Source organism: Gossypium hirsutum, chromosome A01, assembly GCF_007990345.1.
Source record: "Gossypium hirsutum isolate 1008001.06 chromosome A01, Gossypium_hirsutum_v2.1, whole genome shotgun sequence".
NCBI lineage: Eukaryota > Viridiplantae > Streptophyta > Magnoliopsida > Malvales > Malvaceae > Gossypium > Gossypium hirsutum.
Genome location: NC_053424.1, coordinates 175,150 through 197,508, shown reverse-complemented (window position 1 = coordinate 197,508; position 22,359 = coordinate 175,150). Strand labels below are relative to the sequence as shown.

General features: G+C 34.9%; 3 protein-coding genes and 1 pseudogene across 11 annotated transcripts; 3 read left to right on the top strand and 1 right to left on the bottom strand.

The window, feature by feature from the left end:
- Positions 1–1,198: 1,198 nt before the first annotated feature.
- LOC107936991 (E3 ubiquitin-protein ligase UPL3-like) lies at positions 1,199–10,290 on the top strand (annotated as a pseudogene).
- Positions 10,291–12,345: 2,055 nt separating this feature from the next.
- Positions 12,346–15,595, top strand: LOC107936997 (basic leucine zipper 23). 9 transcript variants are annotated; one of them, XR_005929952.1, is made up of 5 exons: positions 12,378–12,499; positions 13,025–13,910; positions 14,529–14,635; positions 15,020–15,079; positions 15,162–15,595. XR_005929952.1 is itself a non-coding variant. In XM_016869809.2 (3 exons), exons 2-3 carry the CDS (start codon positions 13,127–13,129, stop codon positions 14,540–14,542), a joined length of 810 nt encoding a protein of 269 aa, XP_016725298.1. In that variant the 5' UTR covers positions 12,346–12,499; positions 13,025–13,126; the 3' UTR covers positions 14,543–14,810. The 9 variants fall into 9 exon arrangements, 2 of the variants coding, with proteins under 2 accessions (XP_016725298.1, XP_040972742.1); XR_005929951.1 differs by having other exon boundaries at positions 15,158–15,595; XR_001694544.2 differs by having other exon boundaries at positions 14,517–14,635.
- A 210-nt stretch (positions 15,596–15,805) lies between these two features.
- LOC107936990 (WD-40 repeat-containing protein MSI3) lies at positions 15,806–18,378 on the bottom strand. Its single transcript, XM_016869800.2, has 6 exons — positions 17,868–18,378; positions 17,365–17,691; positions 17,117–17,260; positions 16,890–17,014; positions 16,598–16,693; positions 15,806–16,227 (listed from the first exon to the last, which is right to left on the bottom strand). Exons 1-6 carry the CDS (start codon positions 18,177–18,179, stop codon positions 15,999–16,001), a joined length of 1,233 nt encoding a protein of 410 aa, XP_016725289.1. The 5' UTR covers positions 18,180–18,378; the 3' UTR covers positions 15,806–15,998.
- Positions 18,379–19,750: 1,372 nt separating this feature from the next.
- Positions 19,751–21,096, top strand: LOC107936975 (E3 ubiquitin-protein ligase BOI). The gene is made up of 2 exons (XM_016869775.2): positions 19,751–20,093; positions 20,382–21,096. The coding sequence occupies exons 1-2, from the start codon at positions 19,908–19,910 to the stop codon at positions 20,856–20,858; spliced, it is 663 nt and encodes a 220-aa protein (XP_016725264.1). The 5' UTR covers positions 19,751–19,907; the 3' UTR covers positions 20,859–21,096.
- Positions 21,097–22,359: the final 1,263 nt, after the last annotated feature.

The following is a 22,359-nucleotide window of genomic DNA, read 5'->3' as shown; positions in this document are numbered from 1 at the left end:
AAGTCTGGGTTGTTCGACAGGTGTTACGGCACGTGGATTGAATCTTCTTTATAATAATTCGGCTTGTCAGCCAAGGAAAACGAGCCCACAATTCGCCGACTGCGTATTCAAGTTACCAAAGTACTCATGTTGTTCAATTAAAATATAAAATTAACATGGGTATTAATGTCTTTTAACTGATAAATCCACTCTACGCCGAAAATAGGATTCCCAGGTGAAAAGGAAAACTCAGTTTCTGGGTGCATCCATTAATGCTATTTTATCTATTTTGTGACTTTCATGTTTCCTTTTTCACGTCCACGTGTCGTGTTGTTGACCTTCTCAATTAGTCATTGCTGATTGTCCTCGCCCTTTTTTTGCCATTATTTTATTTATTTTATAGTTAGTTGTAGTTGTTTTTTTTATTTAAATAATATAAAAATAAAAAAGTACTTCTAATTATATAAGTTCAAGTAAAAGTATGGGGAACTTTTGTACTAAAAATTCTAATTATATTTTATCTCTTTTATTTCAAAATAAATAAATTAATAATTATACGTTAAATTATAAAATAATTAAATATATAGTTGATGGAATAACTAAATAATAACAAATGATATTTTATATATACTTCAAGTTAATATAAGAGGATTAATTTATTCAATTTTTGAATAAAAGAAATAAAATTTAATTTAATTTCTAATATAAAAACTTTCATAATACTTTATCTCATATATTAAATTTAATCAAAACTATGTTTGATAAATTAAGTATTGAAAATATAAATATTAAAAAATGAAATGATAAAATTTATTTGATATATTACTTAAAATAAAATAAAGAATATAATTAAATTGTTCAATAAAACATAATATAATTTTAAATGAAATAAAATAAGATAAAATAATAATTACATTTATTCTTGGTAAGTTTTTATCTAATTATTATTTCAATTGTTTTTAGAAAAAATCTATCGGATAGTTTTTATTGTGATTATCAAACAAGTTTAAATAAATTAAATTGTTAGAAAAATATTAATTCAACACTTATTAAATTTAAAAAATATATTTTAAATGAAAAGAATTTAACTGGGCGAACCCGGTTTGGATTTAAAAGGAAAAAACTCGAAATACCGACTTATTAAAAAAATAGTAATTAAAAACTTATATATATTCCTATAAAAAGGCTACTGTCAAAAATAAACTTATTTTCTGAACCAACGACCGGTTTCGTTTTGGCCTCTACTTCTTCCAATTCCCTCAATTAATCATCGAATTTCAACTTTGTTAATAATAATCTTTGGTTTCTTGATTGTTAATTACATTGTTCCATTTCTCCACGACGATAATTTCCTAGGGTTCGGACTTCGGATCAGGACCCTGTCGGATTCTGTCTCGGTGACGGTCCGATTACCAGGGGTGGTGGTCCCCTTTGTATGGAATTTCGGACCCGGAAGCGGGCGGAGACATTCACAGCTGCCCATTCTTCTTCTTCTTCTTCCTTTGATCCTACAATTCGCTCTAACAAGCGCGTTCGTTTGTCTTCCTCCTCTGCCGTTGCTACCATCACCGGGACTCGCGTTTCACGGGCTTCCGGTCTCTTAATGGACTCCGTTACAGCGGAATATTCATCTGGTTCCCGCGGAGGTTCTGGCGAAGACAAACGAACCGTAAGTGAAAGTCTGAATCTCGTCTCTGATAAAGGTAAGGAAAAGGAGGAGGATTTAAGGATTTCGGATAGAGAGACTGATAGGGATAGTGGAGATAATAACGAGAGTAATTCGAATCATCTTGAGGGAAGCTCAGGGTTAAATATGGAGACCTCTGGAGGCGATGAGGATGATCATAATGACGACAGAGGCGACGTGGGGAGTTTGCAACAGAATCTGCCGTCAGCGAGCAGCGCATTACAAGGCTTGTTGAGGAAGTTGGGTGCCGGAATTGATGATTTTCTTCCCTCATCGCCAATGGGCTCATCGTCGTCATCTCATCAAAATGGGAGGTTGAAGAGGATTCTGTCTGGAATGAGTGCTGATGGGGAGGAAGGGGGGCAGGTTGAGGCGTTGAGAGAGCTCTGTGAGATTCTTTCAATTGGGACTGAGGAGTCATTGAGCACGTTTTCTGTGGATTTGTTCGTTCCCGTTCTCGTTGGAATGCTTAATCATGAGAGTAACCCTGATATAATGATTCTTGCGGCAAGGGCGCTTACTCATTTATGTGATGTGATGCCTTCTTCCTGTGCTGCTGTGGTGCATTATGGTGCAGTTTCATCTTTTTGCGCTAAGTTGCTTACAATAGAGTATATAGACTTGGCTGAACAGGTTTGTTTATTTTTGGTTATGTTGGAAATCATTGATTTTGGAAAATGATAGGAATTTAATATTTGATTCAACATTAGTTGCTTCCTATGTGTGCTCCAAAAGAACTACCTCTATGACCGGACGACACACATGCCTGTCACATATGGATGTGGAGATATGACTCTCCGGTGACAAGGATCCTACAAATAGTTGGAAAATAGTTTGAACATGCTTTTGACACATACCCATTTCCGACACTAACACTCCAGTCTGTGTTTTATGGTTTGATTCAATGGTATCTTGCATTTCATTGCAAAGTACAGTGCATCTTTCTAAATGTATTAAACATTAGGTCAAGTCGGCGTGAACCAAGATAAATTCGTGATTGTTGATTAAGCATTTTGCTGGCAACTTGTGTTAAGTAAATTTGCTTGCTTCTAACTAACTGTTAAAAATTCACTTTTGAGTTACTTGCTCATACCAAAGGGTATATACTACATTGTTCATGACTAAACCTGAATTAGAAAGTTCAAAATGGTATGTTTGGGTTCTTATATTTTGGTTGAAATGCTGGGAACAGTCTCTGCTAGCCTTGAAGAAGATATCTCAAGAACACCCTACTCCCTGTTTGCGAGCTGGTGCTCTCATGGCGGTGCTTTTATACCTGGATTTCTTCGCCACTGGAGTTCAGGTAATTAACTTATTTAAAACCTTTTAGCTTAATGATATACAGAGTGAAGAAAATTTTCTTTCTGTACATTCTTAATGACCTTCTTTCTATTTAATCCTGTGTTCCAGCGTGTGGCTCTATCTACTGCTGCAAATATGTGCAGGAATCTCCCTTCAGATGCAGCTGACTATGTAATGGATGCTATACCACCATTAACAAATCTTTTGCAGTATCATGATTCAAAGGTAACTTGAGTGTTGTATTAATGACAATTAGTTCATTGTAAAATTATATTGCTTCTTCATCTTGTACGTTTTGTCATGCTTGTAGGTGTTGGAGCATGCTTCTGTTTGTCTGAGCCGTATTTCTGAAGCCTTTGCATCTTCCCCGGATAAATTAGATGAGTTGTGCAGCCATGGGTTGGTTACTCAAGCTGCATCTCTCATTTCCACAAGCAATTCTGGCGGTGGTCAGGGATCTTTGAGCATACCAACATATACGGTGAGTAGATGCTGTTCCTATATTTTAACTATAAGCCAATGCTTTTGCGTGCAATATCATGACATTTGGGCTTTTGAATCAGGGCTTAATCCGGCTGCTTTCAACATGTGCAAGTGGGTCTCCTGTTGGAGCAAAAACTTTACTTATGCTTGGGATCAGTGGTATCCTGAAAGATATACTGGTAGGTTCTGACATCTCTGCTAACTCAGCTGTTCCACCAACGTTAAGCAGACCAGCTGAGCAGGTAATACTATTTATTCAACCTGAAGAGATGGTAATTTTCAGTTCCTTGTTGTTTTTATGTGTAATGTGAAAAATGTTGTATTAATAACTCAGGATGTTATACCCAGTTTTAGAATCAGTTTTTGCGAACCTTGCATGTCTGCTTTTTTATTGTGGTTAAAAGTCACTTATTTTGAGCCTATCTGCTTGTTACTTTCACTTTGTTTTATAATAGACAAGATAATGGCTTATGCATGTCACGACTTTTTGTTTGGTGGTCTGTAATTCTCATCTTATCATGTAGATATTTGAGATTGTCAATCTGGCAAATGAGCTTCTTCCTCCATTGCCTCAAGGAACCATCTCCCTCCCTGCCAGCTCTAATATATTTTTCAAAGGATCTATTGTGAAGGAGGCTCCTACTAGTAGCTCTGAGAAGGAAGACAACACCGATGGAAATGCTTCTGAGGTTTCAGCCCGAGAGAAATTGTTGCATAAACAACCCGACATTCTCCAGCAATTTGGCATGGACCTACTTCCTGTTCTTATACAGGTAAGCTTTTACTGATGATTGTTCTTTAGTTTTCTCTTGTTTGCTAGAATTAATGTTTCCTGCCTCTACCATAATTTTCTTTTGGTTTGTTGGAACTGATAGTCTCATATCCTTTTGTCAAGCAGATTTATGGTTCCAGTGTCAATACCCCTATTCGCCACAAATGTCTCTCAGTTATTGGAAAACTTATGTATTTCAGCAGTGCAGAGATGATTCAGAATCTATTGAGTGTGACAAATTTATCAAGGTATCCACCTTAAATGAAACATACCAGTTTAAATCTTAATGTAATTTTTGGTTATAGAAACTTACTATGTTTTTTGGTCTTGTAGTTTTTTGGCTGGTATTTTAGCATCGAAAGATCCACATGTCTTGGTTCCTTCCCTTAAGATTGCAGAGATCCTATTGGAAAAGCTTCCTGCAACATTCTCCAAAATGTTTGTCCGAGAGGGTGTGGTTCATGCAGTGGACCAGCTTGTATTAATTGGTAATCAAAATAACACTCCTTCTCTAGCATCTTATGTTGAGAAGGATAATGACTCTATATCTGGAATGTCATCGCGTTCCAGGCATTACAGACGACGCAGTTATAACTCAAATCCTGAAGGAAGTTCAGTGGAGGAGTCTAAGAATCCAGCATCTTTAAATATTGGTTCTCCTCCTAGTTCAGTCGAAACCCCTACAACAAATCTTCGTACTGTTGTAAGTGGATGTGCTAAAGCATTCAAAGATAAGTATTTCCCCTCTGAGCCTGGTGCTGTTGAAGTTGGTATGACTGAAGAGCTTCTACACTTAAAAAATCTTTGCATGAAATTGAATGCTGGTGTTGATGATCAAAAGACTAAGGCAAAAGGAAAATCTAAAGATTCTGGGTCTCAATTGGCTGATATTTCTGCTGCCAAGGAAGAATATTTGATTGGGGTGATCTCTGAGATTCTAGCAGAACTGAGCAAGGGGATGGTGTATCCACTTTTGAGTTTATTGGTAGTGCTGTTGTTGCAGCCTTGTTAAACTATTTTTCTTGTGGATACTTCTACAAGGGGATAATTTCAGATGGAAACCTGCCCAAGCTTCGCCACCAAGCCCTTAAAAGATTTAAATTATTTATCAGTGTTGCACTTCCTTCTAGTGTGGATGAAAGAAGTATTGCTCCTATGGTTGTCCTGGTTCAGAAGCTTCAAAATGCTTTATCATCAGTAGAGCGTTTCCCTGTAGTTCTTAGCCATGCCTCCAGGTCATCTGGTGGGAGTGCACGCCTCTCTTTCAGATTTAGTGCATTATCTCAGCCTTTTAAGTTGCGTCTTTGTCGAGCCCATGGAGAGAAATCTCTTCGTGATTATTCATCAAGTATTGTGTTGATTGACCCATTAGCAAGTCTAGCAACTGTAGAAGATTTTCTTTGGCAACGAGTTCAACGAAGTGATACTGCTCAGAAGCTCTCCATTTCTGTAGGAAATTCTGAATCTGGGAACACATCTAGTGGGGCTGCTACTTCTTCTCCATCTACCACAACTCCTGCTTTGGACACTCGTCGTCATTTTTCAAGGTCCAGATCATCTGTTAGTATAGGAGATACAGCCACAAAGGAACCATCATCACAGGAGAACAGCACAAGATTGTCAAACGGAGAAGGTAAGGTAGTTTTGGAGATGGCACAAGAGAGGTTGAGAGGACCTCAGACAAGAAATGCTGCTCTGGGTAAAGATGATCCAATGAAACCTGTAAATGGTGTCTCTACTTCTGAGGTATTCTTTATGATTCTTATTATGAACTATAACATGGCTGGGCTTATTTGTATTGTGTAAGCTCACATGCTCATATGCTCACATGCTGAAGTTAGTTTAAGCGATCATTTGTTAATGTTCAACATTAGACTCCACATAATTAAATTGTGCTTCCCTTTCTGTTGTTTGCATGGAATTGTGCCTTCCCCCCTCCCCCATTTCCTGTTTGTTGATTATAATTTTGTCCCCCTCTTTTGGTAGGATGAAGAATCGGACACATTTCCTGTGGAGGTTGATGATGTTTGGGGGGTTGAAGATGATGATATTTCTGATGATGAAGAAGATAGTCATGAAGATGTAAGTGATCTTGTGCTTGCATAAATGCAAAGCCTCTTAATGTTGATTGTAAACTTCATTTACTCTTACTTTTGCTTGATGGAATTATTGTCCCAGGTGCTCAGAGATGATTCTTTTCCTGTTTGCATGCCAGACAAAGTTCATGATGTTAAATTGGGTGATTCAGCTGAAGATGGCAAGCCTGCCTCAGCCATTAGAGATAGCCAAATAAATACAGCTTCAGGATCTAGCAGCACAGCAGCTGCTGTTAAGTGTTCAGACTCTGCTGATTTTAGGAGTGCTTATGGCTCAAAGGGTGCTAAGTCGTTTGCAGCTGCTGCCATGGCTGGGCTAGGAAGTGTAAATGGTAGAGGTATTAGGGGAGGCAGAGATCTGGAAGGGCAACATCCATTTGGTAGTTCTAATGAGCCTCCAAAATTGACATTTACTGCTGGTGGTAAGCAGCTCAAAAGGCATTTTACAATCTATCAGGCCATCCAGGGACAGCTTGTGTTGGATGAGGATGAGGATGAGGATGAGGATGATGAAAGATGTGCTGTTAGTGATATTTCTAGTGAGGGAAGCAGACTGTGGAGTGACATCTACACAATAACGTATCAGAGGGCAGACGGCCAAGCTGACCGATCATCTGTTGGGGGATCAGGTTCTATTACAGAATCGAAATCTAATAAATCTGGTTCTTCCAGCTCCAACTCTGTTCCCCAAACTCATAGAATGTCACTTTTGGATAGCATCTTGCAAGGGGAACTTCCTTGTGATCTAGAAAGATCTAACCCCACTTATAATATATTGGCACTGTTGCGTGCATTAGAGGGTTTGAATCAGCTTGCGCATCGATTAAGGTTTCAGATATTTTCCGACAATTTTGCTGAGGGGAAAATTTCAAATCTAGATGAGTTAATTCTCACTGGTTCTAGAGTTCCTTCTGAGGAATTTATTAATGGTAAGCTCACTCCAAAACTGGCTAGGCAAATGCAGGATACCCTTGTTCTCTGCAGTGGAAACCTTCCATCCTGGTGTTACCAGTTGACAGAGTCATGCCCCTTTTTATTTCCTTTTGAGACACGAAGGCAGTACTTCTATTCAACTGCCTTTGGGTTGTCTCGTGCATTACATCGTCTTCAGCAACAGCAGAGTGCCGATGGCCATGGGTCAACTAATGATAGAGAGGTGAGGGTTGGTAGATTACAGCGGAAAAAGGTTCGCATCTCCCGGGACCGCATTTTGGATTCTGCTGCAAAAGTAATGAGGATGTATTCTGTCCAAAAAGCTGTTCTGGAAGTTGAATACTTTGGAGAAGTTGGAACTGGATCGGGTCCTACTTTGGAGTTCTACACACTTTTAAGTCATGAGTTGCAAAAGTTTGAACTTGGAATGTGGAGGTCAAATTCTACATGGAATAAGTCATTAATGGAAATTGATGGTGATGAAAAGAAAGGAGGAAAAACTGCTGGTTCCACTACCATTGATGGAGTTATGATTCAAGCTCCTTTAGAGTTGTTCCCTCGACCTTGGCAGCTAAATGCTGATGCTTCTGAAGGTAGTGAATTTTCTAAAGTAATTGAGTATTTCCGGCTGGTGGGGCGTGTGATGGCAAAAGCTCTTCAAGATGGACGGCTTTTAGACCTGCCCCTATCAACATCATTTTATAAACTTGTGGTTGGTGAAGTAAGCTGATTGCATTAGATCGCATATTTTAATACCAATAAAAATTAAGTATTGCCTCTTTCTACTTTTATGGCTAAAACTGTCATTTTATAATCCATTGCAGGAGCTTGATTTGCATGATATCCCGTCATTTGACTCTGAGTTTGGGAAAACTTTGCTAGAATTACATCTTCTTGTTTGTCGAAAGAAATATTTAGAATTGATGGGTGATGAAAGTGGTGATGCAATTGCTGATTTACGCTTCCGTGGAGCCCCAATAGAAGACCTTTGTCTGGACTTTACACTTCCTGGCCATCCAGACTACATATTGAAGCCAGGGGATGAAACTGTATATTTCAAACTCTCCTATTCTCCCACCGTTTTTTTTGCCTGTTAATAGATTATTCTAAGTTTCGGTTAAATACATCAGGTGGATATCAACAACTTGGAGGAATACATATCTTTGGTGGTTGATGCAACTGTCAAGACTGGAATTATGCGGCAAATGGAGGCATTTAGAGCTGGATTTAATCAGGTCCGATTGCTTTCCTAATTCCGGAGTTTTCTTGATTAACCACTCATTGATTTTCATTGTGGATTTCCTTCTTAATTATTTGCACTTATGGGGCTGTGTTAAGGATTTCATTGCTATGCTAATATATTAGTTAATAAGCAGGTTTTTGATATTGCTTCGTTACAAATATTTACCCCACAAGAGTTGGACTATTTGCTGTGCGGTCGCAGAGAGTTGTGGGAGGTAATGTGATACTCAAACTGTCTGATAATATAGTGCTAACTTCTTTAATTAGAACTGGTTGTCTGGTATGATTTAACAATTTTAACTTCAACTTATGTAGGCTGAGACACTTGCTGATCACATAAAATTTGATCACGGATATACTGCAAAGAGCCCAGTGATCATTAATGTATGTTTCTCTTAGCAGTCATTTAATCATTTTGACGTCTAGTTACTGGTTTAAATCTTTATTTGATCTGTAATAATGTTTGGTTTTGTCATTTTGCAGTTACTCAAAATTATGGGAGAATTTACACCAGATCAGCAACGGGCCTTCTGCCAATTTGTTACTGGTGCCCCCAGACTTCCACCTGGTGGTCTGGCAGTGCTGAATCCTAAACTGACCATTGTTAAAAAGGTGACAAGTTAGATTGAAAAAGTTTTCAAGTTTCTTTCCATTTACATTGTTGTTTTGATGTTGACATGCCGTTTTGCAGTCAACAAATTTTAAGATAATTTTGAAAGTTGTGTCGAAGTCGGATTTAAGTATTGATTTCTTCATGCCGATTTTAAGATAATTTTTGGAAGTCAGGTTGAAGTGGGATTTACATATTGATTTATTCATGGCAATTTTTTAAGTGCATAGAACGATTGTGCTTCTTACATGCAATGGCTCCAATTTTTTTAAACGCATATGGGCAATGTTATGATTCAGGCCAAGGCATCTTTAACCATAGTCCTATTAGCCTTTTTATGGTGTCTGGTTCTTAGGCAGTGGAAGGTGTCGGTCTACTCGTTATAATTTCTAGCTTAACTGTAAATATTTCATTCAGCCTGTCTAGATCTCTTTTTTCTTTCTTTTTATGTTCATGGTTCTTAACGCTTGTTGTTATGAATTCACAGCATTCTTCTCCCTCGGAATCAGTTGATGACGACTTGCCCAGTGTCATGACTTGTGCTAATTACTTGAAGCTTCCTCCATATTCTACCAAGGTATGATCAGTTAGTAACTAGATTGATCTTTCATGATTATCTTTATACTAGATTGATCTTTCATGATTATCTTTATACTACTCTTACTATCTTCATTTCAACGGATGCTATCTGAACAGGAAATTTTGTATAAAAAATTGCTATATGCAATCAGTGAAGGGCAAGGGTCTTTTGATTTATCATGAATTCGTAAGACAGAGACCTGTGTATACTCTCGACACAATCTGGTCAATTTTTTCACCTGCGATTGTTTGATGTTTCAAAGCGGCTCGTTATTTTTTGCTCAAGCTATGGCTTCTCATCGCTGCTCTTCCATATTTTTTCGCATTGGCAAGGTTCGTTGCAACTTTAATGGTAGATCATCTGTTCAAACTTCATGCTCATAGTTGCTAGGGATGTTATCATGCCGAGTTACGGTCTCAACTCAATAATAACCTGGCTGAATTTGTGTTTATTTCGAACTGATACACGTGTCTCGTTTATACTCCAACTCAGAGCCCTAAATGCTGCGTGTAAATGATAGATCTCAACCTTTTTAATTTTTCCCATTTGTGAGCATTTTTGTTTAAATTGTGATCTCAGGTGAAATGGGGACTGCAACACAAGCACATCCGAGGATTTTTGTGAAGCGTTGTTGCATGCAGTTCCAAGAGTTTTGTATATAAATAGAAATTATATTTGAATATATATATATATTGCATAAATGGTGGAAGGAAAATGAATAAATGAGGAAATTCGATACAAATTTGTTTTTGTTCGCTTAGAAGAAAAAATAAAAGGGTGTACATTCCATCTATATGAATCTTGTTCGTTGATATGCTCCGTTAGAGGTGGTTTTAATTTTTAATGTAGGGTTGAATCTAGGTGTAGGTAGGGTCTTGGTTTAGACAAATTTTGTTTTTGTTTTTTTATATTAATAATTTAATTGAAGTCTTTTAGTTTTTTGAATAAATAGAAATTTTGTTTTTTTTGCTAGTTTTAAAAAATAATTATCAGTTTAAGCTCTTTCAAAATAAAACTTTTATTTTGGTATTTTTATATGAAGACTTATATTTCGTTTTTATCGAATGATAATGCAAAAACAAAGCGTTAAAATATTGAAAAACAACAATTTAAATAAATCAGATGCGGATATTTACATTTTTGGGTAAAATATATTGTTTTGATTATTTAATTATAAAAAATTATAAAATGATTATTGAAAGTTATTCATTTGAATCATTGGATTCTTTAAAAGTTATTATTTAGCAAGTTACAATTGATAATTTGATAATTAATATGATGTTTTAATACTAACTAACGAATAGAATATATGTTAGATATAAGTTAGTATAATGATTAGTATCGAAAATTAGAGAAGGTTATTCTTCGAAAGTAATTTAAATTTTAGTTAGTAAATTTGCGACGTTCAATTAATGAAGAGAGTGTGAATAGAAAATGCTATATAACAATAAATAGTTTAGTGATTATTTTATAATTTTTTAAAATTAAATTATTAAAATATAAATGTATTAATAATTTAGTTAGAGTAATCTATCCTATGTGGTTGCTTAATCTTTGTGTCTTCAATCCATTATTCCAAGGGCTCAAAACTGCAAATTAGCTCACCAAACACTCTGAAATTAGAATCCACGTGTAGAAAGGTAATAATTTCAGGGTAGGGCAGCTGGGTCTTTGTGCTATTTCTAGGTCAAACAATTAAAAACAACCAACGTTTTCTTTTTCATTTCTCATTTGATTTCTAATGATAGATCATAATTAAAATAGGCTTGACTAGCAGCTTTATATTATATGCTATTTCCCATCTAGCTTGTTTAATTAGCTCAAGTGTCAAGTCCCACATCACTAAGGAAAGCTATTATTTCATTATTTTAAAAGGTAGGAGATATTTTACTAATTGACAATTTATCTGACAGAACTTTTCTGTCAGCAATAATTTTCAATTAAATTAATTTTTTAAAAAGAATTACATATACTACATTAATGAGTGTGAAAGTTTATTTGGCATATTAGTAGACTTTTTAAATGGTTAATAGTATTGGGAAACACATATATTATAGATGAAATTAATTTTTCATTTTTATGATTTTATAAATACAATTTTTTATTTAAAATTGAATTACAATTAAAATAATAATAATTTTCAGGATTTTTTAAACAATAGAGGTTAGCCTATTTCATTTTAACATTATTTAATATTAATCTATTTAATAATAAAAAAATTAATTTCATAATATCCATATAATAGAAAGACCTCCAAAATATATTCATCGAGGAAAATTTTATTGTGATATGTCTTATTTAAGGTATACTGAACTAAAAAAAAAAACATGACTTGTGAAATTAAAATACTTCAGTGATAATGTACTAAATACAGCCGCATCTTAATAATAATAAATATTCATAAAATAAATTACAAATGAAAAATGAAATTATTGAAATGAATAGTGGGAGCGGGGACCAAAGACTTTAAACTTTCACATTACTAGGGCCCAAAGTCCCCAATCTTCCACAATTGACCCAAAGTTCCTTCAAATTTTCGTTGCCCACAAACAACCCCATCATCGTCATCATCATTCACGTGGAAGATAATCTAATATCAAACGGTAACAAACCTAAGTTACACCTTCCAATTCATAAACAACGATACACCATAGTATTTCACTGAATATAAGTTTTTTGAATTTATAATTAAGTCCCTCAAGTACGTATAAATTAAGAGCAACAAGGACTCCACAATTTCAGACCCAGAAAAAAAAAAAAAGACAGTGGAATCTCTGCAACTTTCAGCTCTCCATTTCTTCTTCCTTTTTTTCCGGTACGTCCATTTTAGGAATCTTTTCAAAATTGTATGAATTTTCCATTTTTTCACCAATATTAAAAGTAAAAAAAAACCCACTCTCTTCGTTTTGTTATTTAGCTTTGTAGTTATTTTCATTATATCTTTTTGTGAAGCAAAGGAAAATGCATAAAAGGGGATGCTGATTATTTTCTAGGGTTTTCGATTTGTCGAATCTATGATTACGATGCTCGTTTTCGATTCGTTGTTCTTTTGGCTTCTTGTTGAACCTTAATTGTATCGAATTGTTCGGATCATCCCAGGTTGTTCAACTTGCTGTTTTTTTTTTAAACAAAGGCTTTCTTTTGTCTACTTCCTTTTTGCTGATTATGATTGGTGATATTTGTTTTGAGTTGAAAATTCCTCTTAATCTTGTAATGGATGCTTTGAAGAATATATATATATTGTATAACGTATGCATATAGAAATTATTAGGATTTTTACATTTATATATATATTGGTGTTGTTACTTGCTAATTGGGTGTGAATTATTGTTTGGTTCAGGTTCAAAATCGTAAATTTGTCTCTCCTTCAATAGATTTAAGTGTTTCCCTTCTTCAATAGATTTAAGTGTTTCCCTTTCTTTGGGGGGGATTTTTAGTTGTAATGGACGAAGGGGAGCTCGATTTTTCAAACCAAGAAGTGTTTTCTGGTGGCAATAACATGGGTGATATTCCAAGCAGTTGCTCGATGGACAGTTTTTTCAATGAAATACTCAATGATTCTCATGCATGTACGCATACACACACTTGCAACCCACCTGGCCCTGATAATTCTCATACACACACGTGTTTCCATGTTCATACCAAAATCGTGCCTGCCTCAACTGAAGATGAAGCTGCTGCTGATGACACAGAGGGCTCTAGGGAGAAGAAACCAAAGAAACGCTCTTTGGGTAATCGAGAAGCTGTTAGGAAGTATAGGCAAAAGGTTAAGGCACGAGCAGCCTCATTGGAAGACGAGGTTGTGAGGTTGAGGACATTGAACCAGCAGCTGTTGAAGAGATTGCAAGGGCAAGCTGCATTGGAGGCTGAGATTGCACGGCTTAAGTGTTTGCTTGTGGATGTTCGAGGAAGAATTGAAGGGGAGATTGGTTCGTTTCCTTATCAGAAACCAACAGCTAATAATGTTAGCACCTTGAATTTGCCTGGTGCTTATTTGATGAATCCCTGCAATATACAATGCAATGATCAGATGTATTGCCTTCAACCCGAGGTCGAAGGTAATACAGGAGAAGCCACAGCGCTGGACGGACATGGATTTAATGGGTGTGAATTTGATGATATTCAATGCTTGGCAAGTCAAAACTCTGGAGCAAAGGAGCTTCCTAGAGGTGGGGTTGGAATTGCAGCGTCCAATGGCAATTCTTCTGGCACAAAAAGGAGAAAAGGTAAAATTTAGGAGTTCTTTCTCGTAATATATGATAAATATTGGAAAGTTAATGTGTGATATGATATATCCAAACTTTATTCTATCACCTTCTGTGACTAGTATGTCAGCTTTAGTTATTTGCTTCACTATTTTCATGCTTCGAATTTCCAATCCAACATTTTAATCTTCTAGAGAAGATAGTGTGCTCGATTTTTGCTTCGTGTACCTTGTTAGGGTTGCTGAAAGTAGTTTTTTCTCCTGTGTGTCTAGAGTTGAGTATTGTTTTGAATACATCATCATCTAGTACAGATCTACTATTCGAGTTTAGAATTATTAGGAGAGGAATGGCAAAAGATTTACATAAGATTTAAGAACCACCATGAGTCGCAGAACATTATTTGTACATTTAGGTGTTGACACGGACATGTTCAAGTCCTCATGGTGTATGAGCTATAATCTAAGAGAGGACTTTTAACAGATATTTGAACTTGTTCATGCAATATTCCGAATATTATAAGCTGTATTGACCAATGACTGTTTAAAAACGGAATATAGCTGCATGCAATGTGTAACACTGCTTTTGATTATGTTGTGGCTTTGATACTGATATTTATTTTCTTGGGAGGTGTTCGTCCAGCTACAGCAGGTTAAAGAACTGTTGAGGCGAGCATTATCCATATTCTATGGGGTACATATTTGTCTTCCAACAAGCAAGTTTCTTTCGGATCCATCACGCTCCCTCAGGTTGCATTGCTTTTTCATTTTTATCAATTTTCATTTCCCTTTCATGTTAATTCCGTAGTTATGGTTTATCTGAGATGTTTTTATGGTTTTAAAGACGATAAACTTGTAAAGTGGAAACTTCTGGATTATAGCTCGTAGTGTCTGGGAGCTAAACTCAATAAATTGCCTTATCCCTTTTTCCTGCCTACAATGTATGAGATCTATAGCTAATTATGATTGATGATGCTATGCTTTGCCGATGAATTTAAAAAGTTCATAGGTGCTTTTGCGGATTAGTGTGGTTTTCATTATACCATTTTGCTGTTATTGAAGTTTGCCCTCGTTTCGTTGAGTTCTAGTTCCGTCTTTCTGAGCTATATGAATTCTTTTATTGCTGAATTACAGAATTTAAGGTGGAATATCTATGATGTTTCAAATACTGTGAGGTGTGAGCCCCCATAGCAGGTGAGTTTCAAGTTTTCACTCCCTGCAGTCCCCTAGCTTGCGATTGACATTGGTAGCTTACAAAGTTTTTGGTTTTAGGAAGGCCGGAGATGCCTGCTCAAAGAGGGTAAGTGCCATCTTTTAACCGAGGTTTTGATCAATGAATGTCTGATGAAAACTCGTAGTTGTAGAACGGTGAGGGAGTCGTTGAAGGTTACGGTTTTTTCCTGTAACTGCTAACTGTGCCTAACAATAGCCGCCTTCGAGCTTGTTAGTTGCCACAAATGTGGCTTTCAAATTGGAAAAAAAGATGGTTGAACTGTTTAGTTGGCAGAGATAAAATGAGTACTTGATCTTGACTTTCCTTTTAGATGTGTCTTGTTCATTGCAATCTGGTACAAGTCCTTTTGTTTTGTTAGAAAGGGATTTTTTTTATTTTTATTTTTTGTTATGAGTTAATTACTCACCCAACAATTCAATTCTATCTGTATTTCCATTTTTACATTAACCAATTCATGATAAAAAAATTAAATTGAATAGTTGATAGATTACTTTATAATTTTTCAGTTAATAACTGAGTGACAAAAAAAATTACTAATAGTTAAAAAATTATTTTGCAACTTTTCATTTTGGTAAATAAAAAAGGAGAAATAAACCATAATCGAATGACAACTAATATAACTTAACCTTTTATATATCCGCAATAATACAAGTTAAATTTAAGTTAGGGTCGGCGATAAAACTCAATTAAGTTGAAACCAAACTTCAGTGTCATAAGTTTTACATCAAATTTAGTTCAACAGCAGGCACAAGGTTTGAATATTAAATTACATGTTAAAAGACTCCTAAAGCTGTCCACATACAAAACATTATTATAAACTCACAATGATCTTACTTAAAAAGGTCATATCCTTAAAACTCTAAATCCAACTTCTATGGACTATGGATGGTCTTCGGCAGTTTGAGTGTCATCCTCGTCTCGATATATACTCTCTGCCAATTGCCACACTTGAAGTGTGTTGTCTTCAGCTACACTAGAAATCACCCATGGCTCATTTTTGTTCCACGAGAAATCTGAAATCTTAGCTTTATGGCCTCCATGAGAAAAGAGAAGTTCAGGAGGGCCATCATCGGCATCTAATTCGATTTCTAATTGCTCTTCTCCAATCCTGCAAATCATTGAGAATAAGCCAATTATTGATCCTGAGGGAGAGCGCAGAGGAGGAGAATGTTTATGAATGAGCCAATGCTAAAGGTGGACATGATCGAATTACATGAGAACAGAGCAGTTCGGGAGCATGGTTGAGGATAGGACCTCCAAGGTTCCTCCAAATACATAAAAGAATCATGAAAGTACAAATATATCCATGTTTATCAAAGACTCTGTATCTCACACTCACGCTCACACCCAAGTCCGAGTAACATGATGATCACAAAAAGTTTGGAAGCAAAAACGAAGGGAAAGCATAATAAGTGATATATGACAGGCAAAATAAAAGCATTTAACAGATTCCTAGTATCGATCCAAACATGAACTACCTGTTAAGGTCCCAAATCATCAACCTCCTATCATCACCAGAAGATGCCAGCACCGTCTCGTGATTAGGATCCCATTCTACCTGAAAGACCTCTCCACTGTAAAAGACAAACCCGAGGTTACAAAACCTATTTCAATGATTTCAAGCACCATTTGTGCAGTAAAATATTTCTTTACTAATGGAGTTTGGATGCAGCTAGAACTATATTACCGCATATACTGAAAGATAGAATCGAATTGTAACTAGCTTTGGCATATAAACACAGGGATCGATCTAAGAGGCAGTAAACTCACCTGTGGCTGCTTAAAACATGCAAAGGTACAGTCAGCTTTCGTACATCAAACAAACCTACGGTGGAGTCGGACGATGCTGTAGCCAGAACCCACTCATTATAAGGATTGAATGACAAATAATTGATCTGAGACCAAAAAACAAACATTTCTTATCCGATGATCAAATGGAAATGGAAACATAATACTACACAAAGACTGTAATATTAGGGTAAAATTTGTTAATTCACCTCTCTGTCGTGAGCTTTAACACGTTGTTCAGTTTGGTTAGTGCGCAAGTCCCAGATCATTAACATACAATCATCACCAGAAGAACCAAATATATTCTCATTCTTCAAATGCCATGACACATCTTCAACCACACTCTCATGGGCCTACAAGTACATTCACAGATACTCACAATCAAGTAATAAATGTTTTCAAGGTAAAAAAATCCGAGCATTTCCTATGAAACAAAAGAGCAAAGTCCTATAAATACCTCATAAACATGGGTTGCATCAAGAACCTTATCTTGAGGCCAAGAAGACAAGTCCCAAAGGCATATCTTATGGTCTTGTGAACCACTCAAAAGATAACCCTCCTTAAATGGACTCCATGATAATCCATACCCTTCCTTTTCATGACCCCTCAACCTCAAATCAGCAACACAGTCACCCTCCTGCTCTTTAGCTGCAGCCTGCTTGGCATAATCAAACACGAAAACGTCGGAGCCACTGGTCTTTGCGCCGATAATAACCGGGTTTTGAGGCATACATCTAGCCCTGTTGACTTCCCCATCAACACGCATTTTCTGTGTTATCTCAACCTATCATCAGCAAACAAACTCCGGCTAGTAATTTCATCAAACAATTGGTAGCCAAAGAACACTGCCCATAAACAAGAACTATAATACGATACAATTCAATAAATATCATCGAAGACTGAGAGTGCCCACGAAATTAAGTAAATGAAAACCTAAAAAACTGAAACAAAATAACAAACCTTAGGGATAACTGGGTCATCATTTTTAGCAGCGATATTGGATTCAGAGGCGAGAGTGGGGAGAACTCCGTCGGCTATCATTAGAAAATCGGGGGCGCCGCCGCTGGTGTGAGTTCCGAGGACGAGTTTGTGAACGTTAAAAGTAGGGTCAGATCCGTAAGGAGTGGGAGAAGAAGGAACCCAATGGACAGTCAAAGAAGGCCATTCGAGAGGGTGAGAAATGACGAGATCATAGAGGAAAGGGGTGTTCTTCTTCCATACGCTGAACTCTTCTTCTACCTGCTCTGGGTTCATCTCTGAATCGCCCGCCATGGATTCTTCGCAGAGATCTCTCTCCTCTATCCTCCCGCCAAAACTGAAAGCTACCAAAGCGAAGCTATAAGGGTTTTGGATTGTTTTCTTAATTTGTGTATGTATTTATGTTTTAAGGTGAGAGGGATAAGCCTCCATTGAAAGGCACGAAAGAACGCACAGATAGATAGCCCAAAGTCCCATGTTAGAAGCCACAATGGGCTGGATCCTTGTGGGCTCTGTCGGGATCTAATATAATATGTCATAGATCCCTCTAACTCTTTACAAATTTAAAATTTAGTCCCTATACTTTTATTTTCCGGTATTTTAGTTCCTCTACTTTTTAAAATTTAAAATTCCTCTTCTATTGTTATCACTTTTAAATTTATTGCTGTGCCATTTTGAAATTAAGAAAATACTCACTTACCATTCACCTAACTAAAAAGTAATATTATAATGAACGTGAATTTAACAAAATAAGTGTTAATAGTTGCATTTAAATGTTGAAATATGAAAATAGAGAGATTAAATTCAAATTTTATAAAAATTACAAGAACTTATGATATATTTTAACCTATATATTATGTCGCAATGGTCGATGGGGTGAAAGAAAATTAGAGGTGGATTGATAAAATATTTGTGTAGATTCCTATTATTTTGGATTCAAACTCTATTATTTGGTTTTTAATTGTTTTATTTAAATATAAAAATGGTGAAAGATAAAAACATCCTTGTTTAAATATTTTATTGTTTTCTTAAAACATGGTTTTTAGATCATATTTTTTAAAGTAAATTTGTATTAAATTGATTAATAACACTAAATTCAACAATACTAGCTATTATGATACATTCACATTGTAGGTGTAAAAAAATTAATACGGGCAAATCAGAATGGGTTTTAACATTTTTATTCAGATCAAGTTCAGGGGCGAAGCAAGAACAATTTTTTAGGGGGCTGATTTTAATTTTTTATAATCTATATCTTTATAATGAATTAAATCGAATTTTTATAATTTTAGAAGAGTCAAATACAATTTTATTTTTATTAATTTAAAATTTTTAAAAAAATTTAAAAGCCTACATAACAGTTTTAAAGGAGACCGAACCTTGTTAGCCCTAGCTTCCCCCTGATCAAGTTTGAATAAATTTTTAAAACCGTTTTTTGAAATGACCCCAGTATATCAATTGAGTAAATTTTTATTAGAAACCGGCCCAACCATGTACAACTTTAGAAACAAACACGTGGGTATTATTTTATGTTTTACCTAAAAAGTAAAACACAACAGTTTGTGAGTTATTTTGGCAACGTTAATTAAGCACCACTGGATTCCATATAAATAATTGCTATATATAAATAAAAGTTGAAATGTGACTTGGCAGGAGTTGTTATAGTAAATCCTTTTCTTCAGGCTTTTCAATTGTGACTTAAACTGACATATTTGACATTTCTATGAGCAATTAGTAGCCTGTCTTTTTTTCTGTCTTTCCTTTTATGTATTTTTTCAGTTACTTTAATACATTGTGCATTCAAATTTCGTGTATATATATATTCATCTTCATCTTCATATCTTTGACTTCATCACCCTTTTCACTTCCTTTTTGTTCAAAAAAGAGTTTTCTTTGATCCAAGTGAGAAAAAATGATAAAAACATCTGAGTGTTTTATCTGATTTTGAGAAGAAAAAAAGAGGGTTTGATTTGAATTCTTGGCTTTATTTTTGAGGGAGTTTTGTTTGTTGATTGGAAAAAAATGGCCATACAAGAAGCTCAGTTCTATTCTGACAATGTTTGCTTTGGTGGTGGTGGTGGTGGTAGCGGCAGCGGCAGCGGCGACAATGGTGGCCTTGGCAGTGGCGCGTTTAATCAGTTCCTTTTTGATCATCGACAGCAACAGTTGCAGCAGCGACATGAGATTGATCAGTTCATCATATCACAGGTAAAAAGAAAAACAAAAAAACAAAAAAATAAAAATACCTTTTCAATTGACATTTCATTTGGCATTAAATTAATAAATGTAATATTATGTAAATGAGTAAATGCTAAAAATTCAATTTATTAAATTTTTTAAAATCGAGACTAAATTGATAATATATGTAAATATTAAGAGTTAAATTTATTATTATTATTTCGGTTTTTTGAATTGAAATTGAAAGAAACTAAAAGATGATTTAGATCTTCATTGTCGGTTTTTCTTTCATGATTTTTTTTGTTTCTTGTTATTCAGAATGAGAGATTGCGATTGTTGCTGGAACAACAAAGAAACCAGCAAATTACTATGTTTTTAAACAAAATAGAATCGAGGGCATTGATTTTACTGAATCAAAAAGACGAGGAGATACAAAAAGCAAAAAACAAATTAATAGAATTACAAAATCTGTTGAAGAAACTAGAGATGGATAACCAAGGATGGAAAAAAGTGGCTTATGAAAAGGAAGCAATGGCTATGTGTTTGAACAAGAAGCTTGAAGCGTTAAAAGAACGAGCTTCGTGTTGTTTCATCAATGGAGTCGACGATGCAGAATCATGTTGTGAAGATGAGGATACAAGAATGGTTTGCAAATGTTGTAATAGTCGAAGTACTTGTGTTTTGTTCCTTCCTTGCAGACATCTTTGTTCGTGTAAGAATTGTGAAGCCTTGCTTGATTCTTGTCCTGTTTGTAAAACAGCAAAGAAAGCTAGCATAGAGGCGTTGGTTTCTTAGTCAAACAGTAGAATTTCCCGGGAAAAAGAAGAAAGTTTTCCCATGAGGGGTGAACTCGAGTTACAACAACCCTTGTCGATTTTTTTTTTTTGGTCTTGTTTTTTAGGTAGTCCCTAGGGTTTAAGAAGCAAAAGATCTATGACATAGACAGAAATTTACAATAAGATGACAAAGAATATATATATATAAATTCAGATGTCATGGAAATTATTTTGGGATAAATTACAAATTTATATATGAGTTTTAGTTTAATGTGTAATTTTATATAATTTTATATATGAAATTTTGATTTATTGTAATTATACACAAAATTTTGATTTAGTGTGATCATACACATAAAATGATGCTATATCAATAATTGTGTCAATTATTTGTGAGAATTAAATGAAATTAAATTTTTATGTATAAAATTATAATGAATCGAAGTTCAAATCAAAGTTAATATATAATTTTAAAATTTATCCCAATAATAATTGTCAAAGTTGGTAAAATAATTGAATATTTACAATATAATACACTTGTTTTACAAGATAATCAGATTCTTATATGAAACACTTTATCAAGATTTCCTTTTTGTAAAATTATGATGTTGATTCTTCTACCATATTTAAATTGAGATTTAGCCCCTAATCATATATTTTGGCTCCCTACTTTTACAATGTTTTAAAAAAAATTGATCATTCAATAATCAACTTAGCCCACTACATAGAGTTTTCAATATCATAGGATCATTCAGATTTGGGCAAAAAGAGCTGACCTAAAATCGAATAAAAACTAGCAGCAGCAATAACAACAATAAAAACCTCACGACAGCCACCAAAAGACCATTTCACAAGAACTAGAAAAACTAACAATAAGAACCTCACGACATCAATCGGACAAACTCACGACAACCACGAAATACCATTTCACAAAAATTGAACCCCAATCAAGCTTTAGCAACAAAGACAACTTCTAATCCATATCTTGCGTTGCACCAATCCCAACAAAATCGGTTTACAGCAGCAAAATAAGTAGAGCACATAGCAACAAAAATCGAATATAGAATCAATACCACACCACAACAACAATGAGCCTCTACTTTTATAATCTTTTAGTTATCTAAATATTTAAACATAGTTAATTAGACATTAACTTTAAATTTTCTTGAAAATTTTGCTCTTTAACTCATTATGATGTTTTTAATAATAAAAATATTTTCCAACTTTTTCGAAATATCGAATATTATTCAATATACTTTTCAATGATGTATCTTGGAAGATAGTCGATTTTTCTTTAGCACCTAAAGAATTGGTCAAATCTGTCTTAAAAAGACTATTTAAACAGGCCTCAACTAACAATATAATATTTCAATTTAATTTTGTTTTCTATTTCTAATTATATATATTAATATTATTCTTGTTCAATCTTGTAATTAATATAAAAAAATTTATATTAGTGTTATTTTACTAACAATTGTGGAACAATTTTAACCAATATAATTATAAGTATTAATTAATTA

Excerpts from the sequence above, each read along its gene's own strand:
- LOC107936975 (XM_016869775.2), top strand. The coding sequence starts at position 19,908 with ATGGCCATACAAGAAGCTCAGTTCTATTCTGACAATGTTTGCTTTGGT. Across the intron at positions 20,094-20,381 it reads ATCAGTTCATCATATCACAG|AATGAGAGATTGCGATTGTT; the intron begins GTAAAAAGAAAA and ends CTTGTTATTCAG.
- LOC107936997 (XM_016869809.2), top strand. The coding sequence starts at position 13,127 with ATGGACGAAGGGGAGCTCGATTTTTCAAACCAAGAAGTGTTTTCTGGT. Across the intron at positions 13,911-14,516 it reads TGGCACAAAAAGGAGAAAAG|GTGTTCGTCCAGCTACAGCA; the intron begins GTAAAATTTAGG and ends TTTTCTTGGGAG.
- LOC107936990 (XM_016869800.2), bottom strand. The coding sequence starts at position 18,179 with ATGGCGGGCGATTCAGAGATGAACCCAGAGCAGGTAGAAGAAGAGTTC. Across the intron at positions 17,692-17,867 it reads ATGACCCAGTTATCCCTAAG|GTTGAGATAACACAGAAAAT; the intron begins GTTTGTTATTTT and ends TGCTGATGATAG. Across the intron at positions 16,228-16,597 it reads ATGATTTGGGACCTTAACAG|GATTGGAGAAGAGCAATTAG; the intron begins GTAGTTCATGTT and ends AATGATTTGCAG.